Genomic DNA, 24,466 nt, shown 5'->3' on the forward strand with positions numbered 1-24,466 from the left:
CTCCATGCACACATGACCCTCCTACAACTACCCTGACCCTCCAGCCCCCATTTGCCATAGACTTACTTGCATCTAGCTGCCAGGGCTGCTCCCACCACCCTGCCTGGCTGTGCGCTGGCCACATGCATGTGTACATGCAGACACATGTGGCACCCCCTCCCTCCAGTTGGCCCAAGCAGTTCCATGCAGGCTGGAAGGCTGCAAGCCTGCAAGGGGAAACTTTTGCTTTCCCATGTTTTTCTGTGACTGTTCACGACCTTTTCAAATACTCTTGCAACCCACTTTTTTGGGTTGCCATCTACATGTTGAGAAACACTGGCCTAGAGGATACTGGCACGTAAGTAATGTGAAGATAACCTTATATCTGTGGTTGACATGAGAATTATGCTGCTGCTTTGACCTCAGATTGATGCAATAACTTTATTTTCAAAGATTTATTTTGTCAAGTTCAGTGCTTGAGAGCCAAGTACAAGGAAATTGTTCTAAAAATAGACTTGCTGCTAATAAAGGTAAAAGGGCCTTGAAGCGTAGAGTGTCAGGTGCCCATTAATAAGGGGGAACTAGAAGTATTTTTCTAGCTGGTTACTGGCCTTTAAAGTTGAATAAAATTCTGAAAATACATACTATATCATTTTTTTTTTAAATTTATTTATTTATTTATTTTTTTAGCATTTGACCCAAGTTTTTTTATGGAGGTATGTATAGGGGTATTTATCTGTGTAATTCCAGATCTGTAAATGTAATACTCTTATTTTTTATTCTTCCTCCTCCCTCCCCTACCCCTTTCTCCAGCTCTGTTGGGTTAGCAAAAGCAGCTCTAGAAGCAATTAATGGATTCAATCTTTTTGGCAATCAGGTAATAATCTTTGTTGTTTGTTTGTTTTTTTGTATTTTTAAAAAACGTATTCTTTAACAAATTGTTCTCATTGCAAAAAGATATATAAAAGTAGGGCTATCAAATGATTAAAAAAATTGATCCTGATTAGTTGCACAATTAAAAAAATGAGTTGCAATTAATCATGATATTAATTGCACAGCTAAAACCTCAAAATTGTGCACAGAAACTCAAAATTATGCAGGTACTTTGTATGGTTCAGGTGGGGTGTGTGCATGGGAGCAGGGATTTGTGAAGGTGTGGGGGGCTGTGGGTGTGTGTGTGTAGGGTTTGGAGCCCAGGGAGGGGACAGCCCCCGCACATCCTGGGAGGATGTGGGGTACTGTGGGTCAGGAGTGAGGGGCAGCAGCGGAGCTAGGAGGGCTGTGGCTTCGGAGTGAGGGGCAAAAACAGACACACACAGCACCCAGCAGGTAAGAATGCAAAGTGGAAGGGGCAGGAGGGCAGATCGAGGCCCCACAGTGAGGGGGGGAGTGGGGCAGAGATGGATCATGCAGTGGAGCCACGGGAGATGCATCCAGGGGCACAGGTCCCCACCACTGCATGCACTCCTGGCAAAGGCATGGGGGCCTGTGCCCCTGGATTTGTGCGTGGGGTGAGAGCAAGCTTCCTACTATGGGCTGGGGCTCTGTGCCCTGCTGCCTTTGCCCTGGGACCCATGCGCTGGCTGTGCCATGCATCCCATGTCTGCCTGGCAGGGGAGGCACAACATGGCGTTGAGCAGCTCCCAGGGCAAAGGCAGTAGGGTACAGAGCCTCAGCCCGCAGTGGACAGCCCACCTCTACCCCACACACAAATCCAGGGGGCACATGCTCTCCATGCCTTCCCCCCAGGGGTGTGCACAGCAGTAGGTAGCCGTGCCCTCCCCCCCACCCCGCACTTCTGGACAAGTCTCCTGCAGCTCTGTTCCACTAACTGCCCTGGGTCCCCATTCACCCTAGTGACTGCCCCTGCCTCTCTCCCTCACCATGGAGGCCTCAGTCTGCCCCTCTCCTTTCTCCCCGTCCCTCCCCCTCCACAGACTTACCGGTGCAGCATTGCTCTACATGCAGCGTGCAGGCTGCAGTTGCTCGTATATGTCTGTGTACATGTCTCCACACCCACTCCTGCCCTCACCTGCTGCAGCTGCCCAGAGCCTGTGTGCGGGCTGCCCTGTGGTCCTCTGTGCTGCCCTGCTGGATGGCCTGGAGGCAGCAGAGCAGAGTCTGGGCACTGGCTCCAAAACCACATGTGCAATTAACGCGTTGAAGAAATTATTGCAAGAACCAGTTAATGCATTCATCACACGCATTAACTGAAATTAATTGACAGCCCTAATAAAAAAGTATTGAGGAAACTTGGTTTACTTTTCAGCTAAAAAAAACCCAACACCTAGATAAATTAATCACTACATTTCCTGGTAAGAATCATAGCCTAATAAAATCAACTCTGTTCTTAAATATCATCTTGAGGTTCTCTTTCGAATTGTTTTGAACTCAGTTAAAAATGAAGTATCTACAACTTCTTTCTGCTTCCCTCAAGGTTTTTGATTAAGACTTTAAACAAGTTATGTTTGTGTTCCCACTACTGTCTTTTATGTTTTTAACATCAAGTATGTTGGAATCTTCTATTACAGCCTTTCATATGGTCTAGTTTGTTTCCTAGATTTTCTGAAATTTGTTTTAATGGAGAAAGATTTCAGTTTTTTTCAGAGTGTACATCTGACAGTATGCTCTTTATATATCCTCAGACATTTTATATATCGATTTTTTTTTAACATATTATACCCAAACATGTCTATACTAAAAAATAAAATAATCTAAATTCATGACATCAAGAAGGTATTAATAGTACAAATTTGTCACTTTTTGAGCCATGAAATATGAACAGTTAATGGGAAGTGAGGATGCTGTAACTGAACAAAAATTAAGACAGTACTGAATGGCAATGATGGATTCAGTTATGATCAAATTGCAGAATGGAGAAGTGGAGGATTGTCCATAATAGATTCCTGACAAATGTAGTGCTGCAGCACAGCTATAACCTTAATTCAATTTCATAATTTTAAACTTGCCCACCACATTGTATTTTTGCAAGCTTTCTCCCTCTCAGTTCTCTCACACTCGATATCTTGCTAGAATACACAAATGCCTTCCTTTCTAAATAGCAGATATTAATAGATGTAATGTACTATTTGTGCAAATTCTATTTTAGTGTTGAAAATCACCCAAAACTTGATTTTCTGAAAATGTGACATATTCCATGGTTCAGTTGCTAAATTAAAACTGCTGCTACTAAACTGTAGTTTATTAAAGGAGTATGGTCTTTGTGGTTTTTAATCAATTTATAATGGATTTCCGTACTTGAAATATCACTGTTCTAATTTAAAAGCTAAAGGCTGGATGACAATATCCATGTATGGGGAAGAAGAATGTCCAGCATAAAACAAATGAAGACAAAACTTTAAGGACTGCATGAACCAAAGGGTTCTTAATTGAAGAAGGATATCCTTAATGACTTCAGAGAATGGGCATTAAAAAATGTATCTGTTGACCTGAAAGTGAGAGACAGAGCTGGTTTGTAGTGTAGTATTCCTTGCCTATATCAAAGCCTAAGATTCTTATTTAAGATGCTCATCTAACTTGTGAATTGGATCCTCCTGGTGAGCAAAAATAGAGGGGGAAGGGGGGGAAATGTAATAAGATTCTTAGGAACAGAACCCTTGTCTTTCTAATGTCTGACAAATCTGAGGAGGAATACAAGAAAAACCAGAAGGTTTGAAGAACTTGTAGCAGCCTTAGTGAGATTTAGCTTAGTAATAGAGGTTTTTTCCTCATGGCTAAGATTGTCAGAAGCTAAACAAGTAGGGCCTTGTTTTGACCCAGGATACTATAGAAAATCAGCTGCAGAGGCAGTTTCTGATGATCATCAATAGACAAACAGTTTAACTGACAAATATGCTGTAGCAAATCTTCTGTTCCTCCTCCTCTTTTTTCCTTGTATAGCCCAACACTCTTAAACAGTTCTTGTACTGGGAGCTACGGTGGACTCCATGAAGACTAAATCATAGTTCCTTTCACATATTACTACACCACAGGGAATTAAGAGATCCTAGCATCTTAAAGATTCTGTCATGAATCTTTCTCCAGCAGGCATCTTGTGATGTTGAATAGTTTGGCTCCAGCTCCTGTAATTTCTGTAGATTCTGGCTGGCTTTGGGTACATATTCCAAAGTGCACAGTGTCTAGCAGTAAGGCCCCCAACACGCATTCAATCTAAGACATGATTAACAAGTTAATCATGCCTTAAATAGTAACTGGCCACACATGCAACTCAGTTTAAGGCATGATAATGTAGTAAACGAGCTAAAAAGTTATCCCACATATCCCATATGATGTGGAATAACTTTGTGACTAATTTGTATCATGCTTTGAATTGAATGTGTGGTGTGGACCTGTCAAAAAACCCCATGTGCCACTCAGCTGGGCAGTGCACAGAGGTTTTGACAGGTCCTGGTGTACAGAGAGCCTGCCATCCAACTTTGGCAGCCCAATGCTGCACTCCCAAAGCACAGGAAGCTGTATAAGCCTCATGTAGGGGGTGGCACATGTTGTTTTATAGCTCCAGGTGCACAGGAAGTCTGGCATCAGGTTGGTGCAGCCCAATGCTGGACTCACTATGCACTGAGCTGTTTGATAGCTGGGACTGGGGATTGGTTTGGTTCCTGGCCTCAACTGATAATCAGCTGACTTCTTCTTCCCCATACATGGAGCCCCAGCTTCCCCTGCACCAGCAAGTAAGGTACAATTGGAATCTAATCCTCAGTCCCAAAATTGCATGTCCTGCCATGCTTGTAGCAGGGCAGGACTCTCAGTTGTTGGAATTGACAATTAGATTCCATTGCATCTTAAACTGAATGTTTGGCAGGGGCCTAAGACAAAGGACCAGGGAATACCTGCCCAGAATTAGGATAACTTTAAATGAAGAATTCCTCACTGTGAGGAAAAATAATTCAGAGCACAATACAAAGCAGCCATCTCCGTGGTTATCACGGACCATAATAAGTTTGTATACTACAGCTTAGTGAAAGCTAACTTTGGACATGTGCACACACACACATACATGCATTCTCATGCACACCCACACATCTCCCTTTTTGCAGATAAATCCTATCAATGCTGTACTTTACATCTAACAGGTGCATAGCAAAAAGTTCACTATAGATTAGGGTAGTCCAACTAGTGACCTGTGGGCTTTACGTGGCTTGCAAGGGGTTATACTGTGGACCCCAGGCTGTGCTGGCTACTGCTCCCCTCATCACTCCAGCTGCTGCTGTCACTGGATTCTCCAGGCTCCCCCTCCTTTCTCTCTCCAGGGAGTGTGATAAGGCAGGATGGTGAGGTACAGCAAAGCTCGCAGTACCAAAGGAGTTCTCAGACAAAGAGGTGTGGAGGGGTGCTTGCCCACCTGTGTGCACGGTGCAGCACGTTGCAAGATTTGGCCCCCTGACTGCTTGTCAAAAAAAAAAATAGAGGTAAACATAGTTCTGGCATGTCTACAACAAATACATGATACCAACTATAATTTGTAAACTTCCCTCAAATACTGCTTGTATTCCATTTAGCTTTGTACATCATCCATAGTTTTAGTGGAAAGCGTGTCTGGAAGGTCTGGGTGTTTTCTTGTTTCCACATGCTGTTCAGTCTGGTAGTAACATGTAGTTGCAGGTGCAGGCATGCTCCTCTTGAGATACTCAGCAGGATTTCTCAAAGCAATTGAAACACAGCTGGAGATGGCTCTTCTGTTGCTTGATTGAAGGTCAAAACAGTTTCTGTTTATGCAGAATCTCTTAGAAATAAAATCTCAAAGCATTTAAACTGGTTTTGCTTCAGCAATTTATTCAGTCATTTCAGAGCTTTGTAAAATACCAGTGGAAGTGAAGAAGCTGCCAAGGCCAATAGTGAGGACAACAAAGATGAACATTCTCTTAATAAAGCCTTGCCAGTATGTATATCATTTCTGATCATTATTTGAGATACTTGACTTGCTCAGAGACCAGGTATACATACAAATACATACACATTCATGTTAAAAAAAATCCATTATGTATTTATCTACTTATTATTAGAGTTTTGTTCCCCATATAGGTACCTGCAGACCATTATCAAGTTGCCCCAAAAAGCGTTTAATTGTAAGCTAGATCTTCCAATCCTGTTGTTATTCTCATGGATCCTATCTGAATCCTTCTCAATTTATCACCCTCCTTCATAAACTGGACTTTAGAAGTAGAGCACATTATTCCCATGCTGGTTGTCATAGTGCCAAATAAATTAATGTAACTTCTTTGCCTCAAGATTCCCTTGCTTATCTATGCAAGAACCCTGTTAGCACTTATGGCTGCTGTGTCATTCTGTGAGCTTGTAGTCAGGTGACTAGTCATTGTGATTCACCAAGTACTTTTCTGAACTGTGAATTGGCCTGTGTTTTGTTCTGAGAACCAAAACTTTTATATTGGGCCGTATTAAAATGTTTAGTGTACCCAGTTTACAAACCAGTGTAGATTTGGTCTGTATTCATAGTTGTTTGGGTCAGAAACAACCTCAGGAGATCATCAAATCTGCCCCCCCACCATGGGCAGGAAAGAGCACTGGGGTCAGATGACCCCAGCAAGGTGCCCCAAAGTAGGGGAGAGCACCACCTCCCTTGAAAGCCCATTCCAGGTTCTGGCAACCCTTACCGTAAGTAAGTTCTTCCTGATGTTTAACCTAAATCTGCTCTCTGTCAGTTTGTGGTCCTTGTTCCTAGTTACTCTAAGAGGTGCCCTGGTAAACAGAGCATCTTCTGTTCCTTGCTCCCGCACCGCCCCCCCCCCCGCCAAAGAATGTGTAGGCGGCCACAAGATCACCTCTCAGCCTTCTCTTGCGTAGGCTGAAGAGATCCAGGGCCCTCAATCTCTTCTCATAGGGCTTTTCCTGCAGGTCCTTAACCATACAAGTGGCCCTCCTCTGAAGCCTCTTGAGGTTGTACACATCCCCCTTGAAGTGTGGCACGCAAAACTGGGTGCAGTACTCTTAACTGCAGCCTGACTAATGCTGCATAGAGGTGAAGTATCGCCTCCCTGAACCTGTTTGTGATGCACCTGCTAATGGATGATAGAGTGCGGTTAGCTTTACTGATGACTTTATCACAGTTATGACTATTAGTGAGCTTTCCTCTGTATTACCACTCTTCCAATCTTTGTACAGTATTACCTCAAACTTTATAAGTAAAGAATTGGTTTTCTTCCAGGTCATTCATTTAAAAATGTTGAATAGTGTAGGGCCAAGAATTATCACTGTGGAACCCTGCACTCTCAGTGGTGATTGTGTGTTTGCAGTTAGGTTTTGAGACTTGTCCATATACCAGCTTTTAATTTGTTTTACAAGTCATTTTAGTTTCTTTATTCTGGTATTGTTTGGTATACCGAATCACCTTACAAAAGGCTGGTATATTAACACTATTACCTTTACCAACCAAACTTTAAATTGATTTGTATTGTCTGTCAGTTATTTGTTAATCAAATCCTTTATCAGCCTTTCCATTATTTTCCCCGGGACCAATACTAGGTTAATGGGTCTGTATGATCCTAATTGTCCCATTATAATTTATAAATATGATCCCAAGAGTAGTATTCTTTCTTTTTGGGGAAACAGTCCAGTGTTTCAACAGTTATTAAAATAAATGGCTAAGAAATCTCTTTGACAAACTTATCTAAAATCTTAGGTGCTAATTATCTGGAAGTACTGATTTTTAAAAAAAGGGGTTTTAGTAGTTGCTGTTTTCATTCCCTGGGAGCTCAGGAGAAAGTCGGTATACAATTATCATCCAAAGTGGGTAAGAAGTATTTGAAAACATCTGCCTGGATGCCTAGAACAGGAGGAACATACATAAATTGCCTAGTAGCACAGAAGAATGTTACAGCATACACAGGTATCAAATCCCCACAACTGAGGCCATGTTTATTTTACATTGTCCTATGCTGTTTTTTATGACCCTGATATGATGAAGTGTGTACTATAACCATTTTATCAATTATGCTGCTTTTAAATATTCCAAAGGAAGAATTATTCTACTAAAGATGATTATATCTTGGTGCAAGTTGACAGGGAAAATCCAGTAATTAGCAACTTCATTAACTCACGTGGAAAGTCAGGCATGCAATAGAGTTAATATCCTTTGTCCTTTTGATTTATAGCTTTCCATGATAATTTTTTAGATAAACATTTATTTTTGATGTATTATGGCTATTGAGAATTTTCATCAAGATTTTCAGTAAACCTAGTTATGCACATAGCTTTTTAGAAGTTTTAATATTTCTAATTCTTTACTAGTTCATAGTTTCAGTTGAAATTTGTAGGAATACCATTTATTGAAGGACTGCAAAAGGTGAGCATGATCGAGCATTTAAACTGCAGCCTGGACTAGCCACCAGTCAATTTCTGGTTTTAATTTAGTTTTTACAGTTGATACTGCTGAAAATATTTTAATATACATTTATTTTGCATTTTTATGAGCTTAAAATGCCTAAACCAAACTTTGGACTAATAAATCAGTCCTTCAGTAAGGCACTGTATGTCAAACTATAGACTGAAGTGAATTTTGAAGGCAGTTACAAACTGCTGAGAACTCGTAATGAAAAGGAGAAAAAATATTTTATTTGCAAAGTTCAAGAAAATTTATTGCTGTAAAAAATGTGCAGTAAAACTTTACTCATTTTCCGTGCTAGTGCAAATTAATTCAATTGATGAGAAAGTGCTGGGCGGGAGTGTGCATGTGTAAATTGGAATTGTTCATGTAATGAACACAATTTGAAAAAAAAGTAACATAAGTCTAATTGTTTTGATTATTTATAGAACACGTAATAAATTATCTGAATTAGAGTTTATAAAATAATTAAGTGGTTATGATAAGCTTTATTATTAAAGAATGTCTTCATTTCTCAGATTTAGTTGCAGACTGCTGTGTTTTATGTATAAATTATGGTGTATATAAAAATGTAAATGCCCAAATTAATGTTTCCTCTGTATTTAAAACCAGTCCAGAAATACTAACATTGTGTTTTTAGAACCTGCAGGTTTAGATTTTGTTATATTGTTTTAACTTTTTTAAATTGATTATTCTTCTGATTTTTTTAACAATTTTGACCTGGGTTATGTGGCATATTTAAAAAAAAGGAACAAATAAGGTGATTCATACATTCTTACATTTGCAGGATTCATTGCCTCATTTTAAAAAGACTTTTTAAAAGGAAAATGAATTGGGTGACATTGGATTGTATAGTTGATAGTCTTCTGCTGATAAAGACTCTAACTACTATTGATTGTTAAATAATAAACAGCTTTTCATCTATGAGAGTTGACTTGTCACAAAGTGTTCTAAAGCTTGGGAATCAAAGAACTGATGCACACAATAAATTTCTAGTGCATTATTAGAAAATAATAGAAGTTAAATGGGACACTGAAAAATACTGCTGACTGAGGCAAGTAAATGACACTGAGAAAAGTAATGCAGCTTTTAGAAAGGCTCTGATGCATGGTTTATGTCTTTAAATTAAAATAGAGATGTTTTCAATCTGTGAGAGAGCTAAATTATGACTTTTTTCATGTGCTTCCTTCCAGATAGAGTGGCTGAAGTATCATACAGAACACTGGATTTTATAGTTCAGAATCCACATAGCAAAGGCCAAAAGCACTCTTCTGTTTTTTAAGTGATTAGAATGGCTTCTTAAATGCACACATTCAGTCACTGTACTAAACACAAAATCTATAAATACTACCGCAAAAATAATTTCAATGGGATATTTAGGGCTTACTCATTAGTTAGTGTGTTTAATCTTATTATCCTTGCCCTTATTTAAGGAAAACCTGAAAAGAGATGTGGAGTATTTCCCAAATGAAAAACAAATATATAAAAACACAACGCTGATGCTGTAAAGGACTATTATCCTGTCTACTATCAAAGTGCATGAAAAATGGTTTCACCCTTTTAAAGAATTACTGTATCAGAACTGCTTCTTCCTAAAGACAGAATTGATGCTTGAGACTATGATTTCCCCATCAGCTAAATCACTAGCTTTACTGGTTCAGAGTTCAATTCATTTTTGTTCAGCTTTGCCTATGTGGAATTATTAAAGAGACAGGCAAATTGAAAAGGCTCACATTTGTATTTTGCAGCTTGATTTGTTGACAATTCATTGCTCCTTTTTTGCAGCTTGTGGCTTTGCCCAATTTTATAGTAATAGAACAGTTTGGATAGATAGCCTAGTACTTGTTGGCATCATGTTAGAATCCTGCTCACGAGCTGTAATATAAAATGCCACACAAAAAAACACTAAGGCTTTTGATATAAGAGGCCAGGTCATCAACTTCATCAAATCAGTGGAACTGCAGTGATGTATGCTAGTAGAAGGTTCTAAGTCATGAAGCCAATATATGTTCTAAATTATACCAGGGTTTATTAAATCATAAAAAGACAGCCTTATTTTTTAAAATGTTTAATAACTGCCCCAATTCTCCAATTAAATGTCTTGTCCCAGGTATTTGTTTCTTGTTCCCCCTGAACACACCCCCCAGTTTGGACTAATCTTCCAAATCTGTCTGCTGTCAGCAGCTACCTCTCAGTATGCTCCTGGCTCCCCACACCTGGGCCAGGCCAGGTTGTTGAGGAGCTGCTGAGACATTGCCGCACAGAGCTGCCCCCTCCTGCCCTGCAGAGAGGGAGGAAGAGGAGAAGGAGAGCTCTGTCTGCTGCAGCAGCTCCCTGACAGTCCAGTGCAGCTTGGGCACAAGGAACTAGGAGCAAACTGTGCTGGGCCAAGGGGGCAGAGCCCCTCCCAGCCAGAGGTGGGGCTTGGGCCTGGGCCCTGGGATTGCTTGGGCCTGGGCCCAGATTGCTTCTGGCTCCCCATGCCCACACTGGGCTGAGCTGTCAGGGAGCCACTGCAGTGGGCAAGGTTGCCCCACTCCTCCTCCTTCCCTGACAGGAATTACCTCAGCAGCCGAGCTGTCACAGATGACTCTCCCCTCCCCTCAAGGGGAGGGGGGCTCTGTTCAGCACTGCCTTGTGGCTCAGGACCGGAGGGACACGGCTGGGCCCTGCTGTGGGGCAGGGGAAGGAAAACTGTTCCTGGCTCCCCATCCCCAGGCCAGGGTATGCTGAAACCCAGGAAGAATTTCTTTTTACTGGTTCTAAAGGACCCTGAGAAAAAAGAAATGTTCTGAAATGTTTAGGCCTTTGCAAATAACTTTTCTCCCAGGTAAGCTAGTTCCTTGACACTACATTGGAGCAAATTTTGGCAAGTGGACTTTATACTCAACACAGCTGTGCCAAGTACTTATAGAAGTAGAAAATTTGGTAGGAACATGTTCTTTCGTCCACTCGTTAAAGTGCTGAATTTACCACGATGCAAATAAAGCCTATATGGGTTCTCTCAGTCATTTAGTCAAATGAATTGACAAAGGACTGAATTTGGCAGGCTGTTAATTGGTTAGCTTATCAGTAATCAAACTAACATCCTCCTCTAAGTAACCCTGGTGGATCTTGTAACCAAGCCTAGCCCTAAATGGCTTACCTTGTTTAGTAGTAAACCAATTTCAGATATTTACATTTAATTGTTTTCCAAAAACTGAAGTGTGTTCAAGCTGTATTCCTAACATAAACTTTGTAATTTATAATCTAAAATTTAGCAGATGGAATTTAATTTAATGATCACTTGTTCTGGAACACAGAGTTTTAAAATATGGAATTTCTTAAAGGATTTTGTTTCAAGTAAAACTTGTTATTGCACAGTATTCAGATTTTCTGCAAAGTGAAAGACTGAATAACAATATATGCAGTGTTGACTGGAAGTCAAGGAAACAATGGGTTTTTTAAAATTCTTTTCTAACATGGGAAAAGGGCATTTCGTTTTGTCTGTCTTTTGGTAGACCTGCATGGAATATTTAACACACACTTCCAACTGATGCTGTCATGAGTATTCTTCTGGGGTTTTTTTTTTAAGACACTTTAGAACATATAATTTAAGCTTGCATCTCATTTGTTTAATTAAATAATATGAACAATCACCACTAGTAGGCATGGTAATGTCAAGGTTTTGTTATTTCAAATTTTATTCTTCTCAGTTGCTTTTAGTTCTTTTATTTCGGTTTACTGCATGTAAAATGCTTCTCATTTTTCATTTGATGAAAATTACTGGATTATGATTATTTTATCATAGCCTAGCTAAAACAAAGAACCTGATAGCTTTGCCAGTTTGTGCTGCTCCAGAAATTATGATATATTATCTTTCCTCTCCCTTACATTAAGTTCATGTTCTATTTTCAGGGTTGTTCTTGGTCTGTCATATTTGTGGATCTTGATGCCCATAACAGAAACAGACAAACTCTGTGCTCATTGCTGCCCCGAGAATCAAGGTCTCATGTAAGTAATTTGATGAAATTCAGCTCCCCAGAACATGGAGAAAATAAATTGCTATGAACACAGTTATTGGCTTTGATGACCATTGTTGTATTCTGTTTAATAAAGGTATGAATATGTTGCTTGGGAAGAGATTAGATTTTCCTGTTTAAAATTTTTCCTTGAAAACTCATGGAGCAGATCCTCAAGAAATCCACTTCTAAGCACTTGGAGGAGAAAGAGATTGGGAACAGTCAGCATGGATTCACCAAGAACAAGAAATACCTGACCCAACCCAGTTACCATCTATGATGAGATGACTGGCTCTGTGGATGTGGGGGAGACCAGTGAACATATACCTTTACTTTAGCAAGGCTTTTGATATGGTCTCCCACAACATTCTTCCAAGTCAGCTAAGGACTGTAAGGTGGATAGAAAACAAGCTGGACTGTTGGGTTCAAAGGATAGTAATCAATGACTAAATGTGTAGTGGGCAGTTAGTCTCAAGTAGAATGCCCCAGGCATTGGCGATGTGTAGGGGGTGCACATGGGTGCATGTGCACCCCCTGCAAAAAGGCACCAACCACACTACCAGCAGCCCCTGCAGGCAGTTGCCACTCACTCCACCCTGCCGCTAACACCTATGGTGGCGTCTGTGGGCAGTCTGTGATTGCTGCAGGCCACTGCCACCGTTGATGGCAGTGTCTGCGGCTGGTCGCCAACTGCCAGTTGGCACTCGCCACCCCCACCCTTCATAGTTTCATAGTTTCATAGATTTAGAGTCGGAAGGGACCTAGTAGATCTTCTAGCCCGACCCCCCGCCAGGGCGGGAGAACAACAAAACCCCAAGAAACCACCACTGACAGTGCCACGGCTGCCTGCAGGAACTCCCCACTTGCCACCACCATGCTCGTGTCACCGACAGTGCTACCACCACCTGCCAGAGCTCACTGTGTCCTCCCCTCCCGCCAGCCCCCAGTGGCATGCAGCATTCATGACCCCAGGCGTCATCCTGGGGCTGGTTTTGTCCAATATCTTGATCAACAGCCTGGAAGAAGGTGTGGAGTTACACCCTCAGTAAGTTTGGGGATGACACCAGGCTGGGGAGAGTAGATACACTGGAGGGTAGGGCTAAGATTCAGAGAGACCTCAATAAATTGGAGGATTGTACCAAAAGGAATCTCATGAGGTTCATCAAGGACAAGTGCAAAGTCCTGCACTTTGGGGTGGAACATTCCCATGCATCGATACAGGCTGGGGACTGACCAACTGAGCAGCAGCTCTGCAGAAAAGCACCTGGGAGTTGCATTGGACAATAAGTTGAATTTAAGCCAACAGTGTGCCCCTGTGAAAAAGGCTAATGGCATCCTGAGCTGCATTAGTAGGAGCATTGCCAGCAGGTCTAGGGAAGTGATTAATTCCCTCTATTTGCCACTGGTGAGGCCACATCTGGAGTAATGTGTCCAGTTTGGGGTCTCCCACTACAGAAAGGACATGGACAAATTGGAGAGAGTCCAACAGAGGGCATCAAAAATGGTTAGGAGGCTGGGGCACATGTCTTTGGAAGAGAGGCTGAGGAATATGGGCTTATTTAATCTGGAGAAGACAAGAATGAGGGGGGATTTAATAGCAGCCTTCAACCAACTGAAGGGTGGTTCTGAAGAGGATGGAGCTAGACTATTCTTAGTGGTAGATGACAGAGCAAAGAGCAATGCTCTCAAGTTCCAGTAAGGGAAGTTTAGGTTAGACATTAGGAAAAACTTTATCACCAGGAGGGTGGTAAAGCACTGGAACAGGTTAAACAGATTGTGGAATCTCCATCCTTGGAGCTTTTAAGAACTGGCTGGATAAAGCTTGGTTGGGATGATAATAGTTAGGGATGGTTCTGCTTTGAGCGGGGTGTTGGATTAGATCAGTGTTTTGCAACCCGTGGATCACAACCCAAAAGTAGGTCACAAGAATATTTTAAAGGGTTGCAAGCAAGTCCCAGATAACGTGGGAAAGTATGGGTTTGTCCTTGCAGGCTGGCAGCTTTCCAACTTGCAAGGAGCTGCTTGGGGCAGTTGGAGGCAGCGGGCTCACATGTGTCTGCTTGGGCATGTACATGGCCAGCATGCAGCCAGGCAGGGTTGTGGGAGCAGTCCCAGCAGCTGGATGCAGGTAAATGTCTGAGGAATGGGGGTTGGAGGTCCAGGGCTTGGGGACTGTCCAGGTATGTGTGTGCATGCAGAGGGGATGGATGGGGGAGGGGAGGGGAGGTGCCTGCCTGCGAGCACTGGGGGAATGTGGCTGGGTACTGAGGCTGAGTCAGGGCAGGGGGGAAGGTGCCTGCCCCTCCAGTGGGGAATGGGGGCAATGGATGGTCATTCAGGGGTGGCAGCACCAGGGGTCAGTGCCTGTACTCACAGAGGCAGGGCGCCCAGGAGACACTGCTCAAGGGATGGGTGGGTCCTTGACCAGACTGCCTGCTGCAGTACGGGAGCCCCGACCTGGGGTATGGGGGTGCCAAAGACCGCCCTCCCTCCTCCTCCTCCCTCCAGCCCATGCTGGGGCTGGACTTATTTCACTACCACCCACATGAGCCAAAGCCATTGCAACCAGCTTATTCTGGCCCAAGCAGGATGGGGGTAGCTGGGGACCCCCTCCAGCAGGGATGGGGGGGCAGAAAGCTGTGAATTGAGAGTTGAGGGGGTCAGGGGACTAGGGGTTGGGAGTGAGGGCACCGGCAGGGCCAAGGAGTTGTGGCTTGGGGGTGAGGGGCACCAGGAAAACCAGGGGGCTGTGGGTGGTCAGTGGGGCACCGGCAGAGCCAGGGGTCTGTGGCTTGGGGGTGAGGTGCATCAGCAGGGCCAGGGAGCTATGGGTTGGGAGTGAGGGGCTGTGGGTTGGTACTGGCCATTAATGTTTACAAATGGGTCCCGGTACAAAAAAAAGATTGAGAATTACTGGACTAGATGACCTCCTGAGGTTCCTTCAAACCCTAACTTTCTGTGATTCTGTGAAAATCTTACTGTGGAATAAATATTTTGTCTGCAAGATATTTAACATGACAGACCATCCTACCTTCTAAAAATGAATACGGCATGGTAGAAACCAACTGGTAATGTTTAATTTAAATAAATAAATAACATAGACTTTGGTCTACAAATAAGTCGGATAGAAATGCATGTTTTAAAGTAGCATGCAATCTCATTAACAGTGTTTTTGTTTTTGTCTAACTTTCTCTGATAAATTGGCTGTAATGTCTGCATTTCTAGAAGGCGTGTTCTTTTTACAATAAAGCCACTGCCCATGTACATTTCCCAGATGCTTTTCACTGTTTGAAGTTGGTGTTTTATCTACAACAGAAAGTATATTAGACTTGCCTTGGAATCTGGCAACTCACACAGAAGATTCCTTATTATACAATGTTGCAGAGAAAGATTTAATCAGTCAACAAACTGATAGTGACATTAGCGTGAATTAATCAAGGAGAATTTCCTTTTTAGCATTTGTAAATTTGTTAGTTTTAAGTATCATATATTATATTTATTTGTCTCAGGGCAATAACTTTAAAATGAGTGACAGGATGTAGCTCTTTTTTGCTCTGGAAATCTAGTTGCTTTTCTATGTCGGGTGTTCTATTAATCTTCAGGGTAAATATATTTTTTTCACGGAAGAAATAGCCATGTTGTTATCTTAGCTAGTTAAAGTACTGTCAGCTGCTTTTTTATTATTATTCAACAGTTTAATGTCTATTTTCATCTGTCTTATTTGTTAGAAAAACTTGAATGTGAAATGTCTTTCCATATTAAAGTTGGCTTTCTAAATAAATTTAGTTTCCTCAGCCTCTAATAGAGTAGAAGCCAACTTTTGTAGTTATTTTCACTTTGTTTCTATTTTTATTGATTGGTATCTGTGACTTCAGCAGAAACATGGAATGAGAAATAGGTTTGTTGCTTAATTACAGCAACAGAAGAAGTAGGAAGAGCAAGTGTGTAGCGATTGCTTAGAACTGGAGGCCATATTTGTGATTTTCTCTAAGCAAGTTGTATATAATGGCAGATTACTTAGCAGCTTGCATGTGTATTAAATTTATGGAAGTAGCAGGATTGGGTGGAGGGGAGTTTTATGAACATTACTTCCTTTTTTATTCCCAAGTTGCTCTTAATATTTAGCCAAGGAGGAGAGGTTCCATAGAGATCTTGTCAATCTCCTGCTTACACTCGGTTGCTCCTCTGTTTTGCCAGTTCTGTTTAGAATGGTTTCAAAGCTAATCTTGAACCTGGGTTCTCAAATATCATTATGTGTACTGCCATAATACTATGGTAGCGTGAAAGGTCTTCTTTGTTTCTAAAACCAAACTAAAAAAGAAATCTACAATCTATCCAGTTACCTGCAGGTTGTGCTATTTAAAATCTAATTTTGAGCCATGTGAGTTCCATTTTATTTTGTAGTTCTCAGCAAGTGTTTTAGCTATTGAACTGAATGCATTGTGTCTTCCCTAGCCTTATGCTTGTCCTCTTTTAAAATGTTTTAACTTAGTTTTATTATTAATGGTAGTAATGTGAAGATATAAATACTATTATCTGCTTTGCTTATATTCCAATTTTTATATTTCATTGAATGGATTAAGCTATTTTTGATCATGCGTGAAATGGTTTGTCCAGGATGCCTAGAAATTACCACTACTTTTCTTTTCCCCCATATTTCTCTAGAATACAGATGCGGCTCTCCTACCCTGCATTAGTTATCCTGCTTTTGCTGTGGATGATGAAGCTTTGTTCAATCAAACACTTGATAAGGTTGTTAGAAAACTAAAAGGAAAATATGGGCTAAAACGATTTTTGAGAGATGGGTATCGAACTGCTTTGGAGGATAAAACGCGGCGCTATTATAAACCAGCAGAAATTAAGGTAACAGAATATATCTGTGGAATGTACAATAAGCTTAGGGACAAATTCTACTCTTGTACATACATTTAGATTCAGAGTTTTTAAATGCAAAGTTCAACTGGCACAATTTCTACAAGATGGCAGCTGACTTCTATATATTTGGTATGGCTTTCAACCCAAAGAGTCCTTTTTCTGTCCACAACTGGCTCATCCTCTTATCTTGTTAGTATTATATCAGGAAAATTTTCTTACTGAAAGTCAACAGTGTACATTCTAGTTAACCATTTGTTTATTCTCCTAATTAGGTCAGTGTTTCCTGCTTAGTCTTTGTAACAGGAGATTTTAGATTACCTAAGGCATTGTTTTAGGCTGATGTTGGTCATGAATAATTTCATTTTGATATATGTTTTTAACCAAACATATAGGCCCCATTGGTTTTCTAACCGTAGACCTGTTCATGCTGACACAGATGCATTTGTCCTGCTTGTTGCTTTCCATTTTAGGTGGTAGTTGCTTAGGAAGGTCCATTCATAACTGAGTTGTTTGTCGTTCATCATAAGTTTTTATTTTTTTCCCAGTAGCATTTTCCTTCTACAAATCGGACCTTTATGAGACCTACAAAATGAGACTTGTGTCAAGAGTCTCTCTTTCTCTAGAACAGCCAGGTTATGAAGCCAGAAAATTAAATTCTTCCTTTTCCCCTGCCCTTGATGCATTTCCTCCAAGGGAAAATTGGGAAGCATTTAGGGAGGTAACCTAGGCATCACTCTGCAGTCCACTTCAGTGGAGGAGATGCACATTGTAGATTTTTCCATGTGGTTTTGAGAGAATGCGAAGTCAGCTGTTTAGTCATTGATTTGGCTGCTGATAAATGGACTTCCATTTACATTCAGTGTACGGTTGATTTCACATTACAGATAGGCAAGTTATCATTTTATTTAATTTTACAGCTGAATACAGTGTGGGCATATTAAAAATAATTGTACTATATGGTTTTGAGTGCGTTTATCACTAGAAGTTGTTTTAAGTTTTTGTTTCTTCAAATACTGTCTTTCAAAGGAAAAAAAATTGTCTTTAAAGACAAAAGCCATCTACTGAGAATAAAACTTAAGAAGTAAATTTTTTACTGGAAAACATGCTATAGCACATTTAAAGCACAGTAAATCTGCATTTAGCAAAAAACATGATCTGTGCTCTAAAATGAAGAGCTAATTTATTAAATGTTTAGTATTCATGTTTATCTTCTTTCTTTGAAATTCTTAATAGGAGATTTGAATACATTTCCTTAAACTAAGATATTCAATGTCTTCTTTTTCCCCTTTCTTTAGCTGTTTGATGGGATTGAATGTGAATTTCCTCTCTTTTTTATTTTCCTGATGATTGATGGTAAGTAAATCTTTGCATGCTCTGTGTACAGGCATCCCAGAGAGGTTCATGAAGTAAGGAAATAAAATGATTTTCCAAATCTGCAGAAGTAATTCAGTAATGCTAAATGCCTGAATAAAAACTCTGTCTTATGAGTAAAATAAAATGATTACAGCCATTTAAGAGTAAACTCTCTGTAAAATACTGGTTGATTTTATATTTTTTGAATGTGTAAGTATAGATACCAAAAACATATCCACTTTTTTCAGTAGTCTGAAGATACGGGAGTGGCCAAATTAATAAGAACACTGCATAGTTCAGAGGTACAGTTCACAGTTCTAAGAGTTCAGATGCTGCTTCAGTCCTGCATGGATTTAGGCAAAGCTACTTGCCCCCTTTCCTTCTTCAGACTCCTACCTTGAGTTTTTTTCCTTACTCCTGACATCCTTCCTTGCTTCCAATCCTTAGGTTATTAGTAACTCCCCACCTTGCCTTTCAGTTCCCAATTTTTCTCTCTCATGTAATGCATCTGAGCTGCACTGAACACTTTTGTGCAAGAGAAATGAAACTGGGGCTGCTGAAGCAGCATGGGCAAGCTGCACATAGGCAAACTGAATGTTTCAGTAGTCTTGTAAAGGCTGGTTGTACCATGACAATATAACAGGATGCAGAAGTGAAGTCAGCAGTTTCTCAGTGGTGGGACAATGCCATCTTTATGCAATGTCTTTGGGTTGGGAGATGTCAGAAAGGTTGAGGCACAATATTGAAAGCTGAAACTTGTGGAGAGGGCCTAGAAGTCTGTTCAAGAGAGTAGAGTAAGGTGATCTTAACAAAGCAGATCAGAGCTATCTAAAAGATTTGGATCCAGTTTTGGTAAAGAGATGTAGCTCAAGCTAGATTTTATAACATCTTTTTCCACCCTTAATCTGTAGAATGCTTTTAAGCTTGTATTTGCTGAGATATATTGAATGCTAAAGTTCATAGCTTCTACGTTTCCCGTCCATTTGGATTTCAATTAAAAAAGGGATGTCAAACTCATCTGTGTCCCAGGCCAAATTCAGCTTGGGGAATGGGGTGGCAACAGCCAACACAGTAACAGTAACACCAAGTGGAGAAGCAGCAGTGGGCCAACTGGCTGCAGGGCAAATGAGAGCTTTAATTCACCCAACTGCTGTTTATGGCCTAGCCATCAGAGCCACAGGGTCCCAGTTTTTGCAGCAGGTCTTGCTCACCACTGGCTATGCTTTCAAACTCCCTGGCCCACCAGTAGCCCAGCAGGTCCAATAGAATGGCTCCACAGGCTGTGTGTTTGAATTAGAGAAGTGTCTTATTTCCAAGACATGGGTTTTTTTATTTAAGTTTAGAAAAATAAAGTGTTTTGTTTTGAATAGGTAGGCTACAGTATGAAGAATGGTAAAGCTGCCAGAACAAATGAGTATTCCCTTTTTGAAGGGACATTTTAATTTTTGGAAGGAGCAGTATGAAATATGCTGCAGAAGATGCTCTACCATGTGAGCTCCATGCCTAGTGTCTTAGAAAAGCAGAAAATGTTAATCACTCCCATCCATAGTTAGCTGAGCATTTAAAAAAGTCATAATTTCTTATTTTCCTGTATGCTAAGAAAAATATTACAAATTCCATAGACTTCAAAATTCCAAATGATAGATTCCATAGTCTCCATAGCCTTTCCCCTTAGAAGCTATTGCATTCAATAAAACATTCTTATTTAGTTGGCATGTTTTAGATGTGTGTATGTGTGTTGATTAGCAATTTTTGTTTCTTTCTTTTTGTAATATGTACCTTATTGTGAAAATGTTTCAGAAACCTCTAATGTAAATGACAACTAAAGTTAATTGGTTTCTTTGCTCTAATGCTGTCCTAAAGAGTATGTTTGCATTTGGAAAAGAATAGCTATTCTTGAACAGCACATTGAATTTTGACATTAAGCTCATGTGATAAAGCCAAGCAAGGGTTAATAATGAAAAGAAAACTGGTCTTTGCCTGGTCAAACAAAGCAACCTCCAATGTCTTCATAAAGTCTATTCAGTACTTTATCTATTGGTTGTACAATAAGCCAGTTAAAAAAATCAAAGAATGGAGGGCGACATGAGATAAAAGAGATTAAAGTAAACAAGTGTATAGTCCATTTTTTAAATTTAAGACTTATAAAATACCTTGACTCTTTGGTAGAGGACAGGATACTAAACTATTAAACTACTAAACTGCTTAACTATTAAAGGACTAAACAAAAAGTCCATGGGAAAGGCAGGGAGGAGAGAGAAGGGGGAAGAAGGGAGAATCTCAGGGTGCCTATACATGTACGTCGATGCTGCTCTGACGTGCTGTAATTCCACAAGCTTTAGAAAAAAGGCCCCATTGCCATTTTTAAGCTTGAGGACACTGGTACACATGACGCTTTGGGTGCTTTAATTAGAGTGACGCTCAGAGCTACTCTAATTAAACTTCACTTCCCTCCCCCACCTCCCAGAGCATATGTATAAATGCAGTCTCCAAATACAGGAGCATAAAGTTACTATAAAATTTGAAGTACTTATAGAGGGACGCAATAAAACTAAAAAGAAAAAGTGAAATAGTAAAAGATGAGTGAGTTACAGTTAAATGATTCTAAAACAAGAGCAAATGGTAGTTAGCTGTATTAGTTTGAAGTTAGGCAGAAGGCTGGGTAGATTTGCACTTTAACTAAATCAAAGGTGTATAACATAAGTTTTCATAAGCAAAGATTTTGTGCTATATCTCTGATTTAGCTAGTCTATAAGGTACAAATCTACCCTACCTTCAATCTAAAGCAAAAGAAACTGATAAAATCCAGTCCCCCATCACAAATACTGATTCTTCTGAAAACCCATTTGTCATAAGTTAACTCCCTCTACCTACAGAGGGAAAAAAAATCGGTAAAGATATACCAAACTAATAACAATTGAACCAACTGATGGTTAATAGCCTTTCTGACTTTTATTAGAGTAGAACAATAAAATCTGTGTGATAGAAATGGAATTTCTTAAAAATGACACTTGCAGATCATTAAAGGTGTATATAATCACATCAATGAAATTCTCTCTGCGTCTTTCTAAAAATAAATAAAATGAAGCATATTCCAAAAAATATTTACATGTATGAAGCTCACGAGTTTTAGCTCTATATTATTTTATTTTTAGGCCACAAAATAGACCAATTCTTCCATTGTTTTTCTTTATGTATCCATCAACATTTCTGTTGTTTGTTGAATCATGACTTCCTAATATTTTAAGTCAGTTTCTGGCAATGAAATGTTCTGGAATAGGTTATACCTTTCCCATTAGTATTAACAAAGAGCTGTTTTATTTCCCGTGGGTCACAGGTAGTATTTATCCTAACGTTATCTTTTACCAGTGATGTTTGGCTATTGGATTTTCACAAGCATCCAGCGCTCTTTCCCCTCAGCTTTCTTCCCCCTACCCTGGACATCTGGTAACAAGAATAATTTGCAGATTAATGTTACAAAAATTAATAAATAAATGTCTTTATCATGACATCACTCTTGCTTAACTCTGCCAACAAGATGTCACTGTTGCATCATTTCAGTATGTTTTTAGACATTTTATTTTTCTTGCATAACATTTTATCTTCCAAATTGCTGGTTGATTTTTTTTTTTTTTTTTTTCCATTGCACTAATTTCTTCTTAGCCAGGTGTTCATGGTGCTTGTTGTATGTGTAGGAATACACCAAAATACATGGAGATATATTTGTTAAGATATATTTCTTCACTTAATATTACAGAATTGGAGAAAAGGAAAACATCTGAATAGTACTATTTTTCAGGCTTCAGCCACAATTTTATATGAAAGACTTAGTTTAGGGTTTGTTTGCAATATCCTGTGTCTACCAAAATCTTGTAGGAGCAAAACATTTATTGCATGTTTATATGCTGAAAGCACCTTGTAACAAGAATATTTTGAGTTTTATGAAATAGTCCTTTAAAGATGTTAGATGGTTATTACTAAAGACTTATTGTTACATGTTTTCCTCAGTGCCTTTGTTTTTTTCCCTTTCTGTGTGTTCTCAACAGGATAACTTTTTTCAGAATTAATATCCCACACAGAAATAATACTTCATAAATTATTTTGTTGTAACACACGTTTTGCCACACATTTAAGTAATTACATCAGCCTGAAACTTCATATATATTGAATATTTTTTAAAAGAGATTTCATTTCAGAGCCCCAAAATTGCACTAGTAAATTACATGAGAACGGGGGAAGTAGAAGTAATTTCTAATCAACAAGTCAGTAGTCATTAACCCCATTGAAAAGAAAATTGGCTCCTTTTCAGTTGCCAAGTTTCTTCCAGCCTTTACTCTTCATAGCTTCATAAAGTAAAGGCTTTTGGCTGGTGTTTGTAAAAGACTTGTATGGGATTTAGGCCCCTATACATGACTGAAATTCAGAGAAAGTAGGGCACCTTGACTGCTTGTATATGCCACAGGGGCTTAATTCAGTTTAGTTCTCCTTAAATTGAAACAGTGGGTTTTTACAAACACTGCTTCAATTTAGGGAGAATTAAATCAGTCTAAACCCCTGTGGCATGTACACAAGGGTGGGGGCCCGATCCTTACCTGCCTGCTGGCACCCGGCCTGGGCAGTCCTGGGTGGGGGGGGGCATGCCACAGCTGCGGAGGGAAGCACCGGGCCCCTGCACAGCTCAAGTAGGCAGGCAGGCAGGTTCTGGGGAGGAAAAAAAAAATTCAGGCTCACTGCTTTTTTTATTTTTTTTCCCCTTCAGTGGGCCTGCCTGCACAGGTGGCTGTCAGGTCCCACAGTCCCTGATCTGCGTGGAGCCTGCCAAGCCCCAAGCACATCTGCTTTCAGAACCCCATGCACTGTTGCACTTTGTTAGGTTGCAAACTAAAACACCTCAGAGGTGTTTTATCTTGCTACGTACCAAAGTCATTTAACGTGGAATACACCACCGAGCACGCAAACAGCAACGCCATTAAAGCAGTGCAAAAGGACATTTAAGCTGCTTTAAAGGACAATTTTTTGGCATGTAAAAAGGCCCCTCAGTTTTATTAAAAAAAATAAAAAAAAAAACTTCCCAGGGCAAGCCTTAATGAGACTGCATGCCTCAATGAACATTCAGTAAAATATTAAGTGTACATTCAGAAAACAACCTTGAAATAGCTGAACTTTACTACTATATTTACTCGACTAGAAAACTAGGTCTCCCCCATTTAACATGGGGAAAAACACCCCTTGCCTTACAATCGAGCACAGGGTAGTAGGGGTTAGGGCTGGAGCTGGATCCACAGCTGCAGCTGCTGCCTGTCCCTGTTATTTGTGAACACCCAGCCACTCCTGTTGTGCAGCCCCTAGTCTCCCCCTTGTGATGCTTCTCTCCCTCTCTCCCCTTCTGCCACACTCCTCCTTTTTTTTTCTTTCTGCTCTGTGCCAGTAAACTCTTTCCTCGCTGGAGCCTGGAGCATATAACCTGGCCCTGTAGCAGTAATGCCAGTCTGCATCTCTGCTCTGGGGCTAGGCTGGAGCCATGCTCTGTGCCTCAAGATGCAGCAGGGACGGACCCTGCCAGAGCAGAGCAAAGGTAAGGGAGAGTGTGGTGGAGGGACAGGCAGAGGGGAGAGACTTCAGTGGAGGGGAAGGCGATGAGAGGAAGTGGGGTGAGGACCTAAGCCTGTGGGGAATAGAAGCAGTGTGAAGGGGGAAAGGGTGGGGGGGACAGGGGAAGGGGAATCAGGGCAGTCTGCGGCTGTAGTGGGGGCAGGCACAATAGAGAGTAGTTGGAGGGGCAGGCAATAGGGGACAAGCTGCCTACCTCTCTCTCTGCCCTACCATGTGCCCCCCTACAGCCTGTCACACTGTCTGTTCCCCCCCCCCCCCCCTCCCCCCCCCCTTATTTCCCCAACCC

General features: G+C 40.7%; 1 protein-coding gene across 3 annotated transcripts in view; it reads left to right on the forward strand.

Annotated features, from left to right (window-relative positions):
- The window catches only part of PHKB (phosphorylase kinase regulatory subunit beta), a 275,233-nt gene that overhangs the window by 140,920 nt on the left and 109,847 nt on the right, over nt 1–24,466 (forward strand). For all 3 annotated transcript variants that reach the window (XM_019505661.1, XM_019505660.1, XM_019505662.1), the window contains 4 exons: nt 793–856; nt 12,236–12,331; nt 17,005–17,202; nt 18,510–18,567. In XM_019505661.1, the coding sequence (XP_019361206.1) occupies nt 793–856; nt 12,236–12,331; nt 17,005–17,202; nt 18,510–18,567 (416 nt within the window). The remainder of the gene's footprint in view (nt 1–792; nt 857–12,235; nt 12,332–17,004; nt 17,203–18,509; nt 18,568–24,466) is intronic.

Source organism: Gavialis gangeticus, unplaced genomic scaffold, assembly GCF_001723915.1.
Source record: "Gavialis gangeticus isolate Ggan-Ray unplaced genomic scaffold, GavGan_comp1, whole genome shotgun sequence".
Classification (NCBI taxonomy): Eukaryota; Metazoa; Chordata; order Crocodylia; family Gavialidae; genus Gavialis; species Gavialis gangeticus.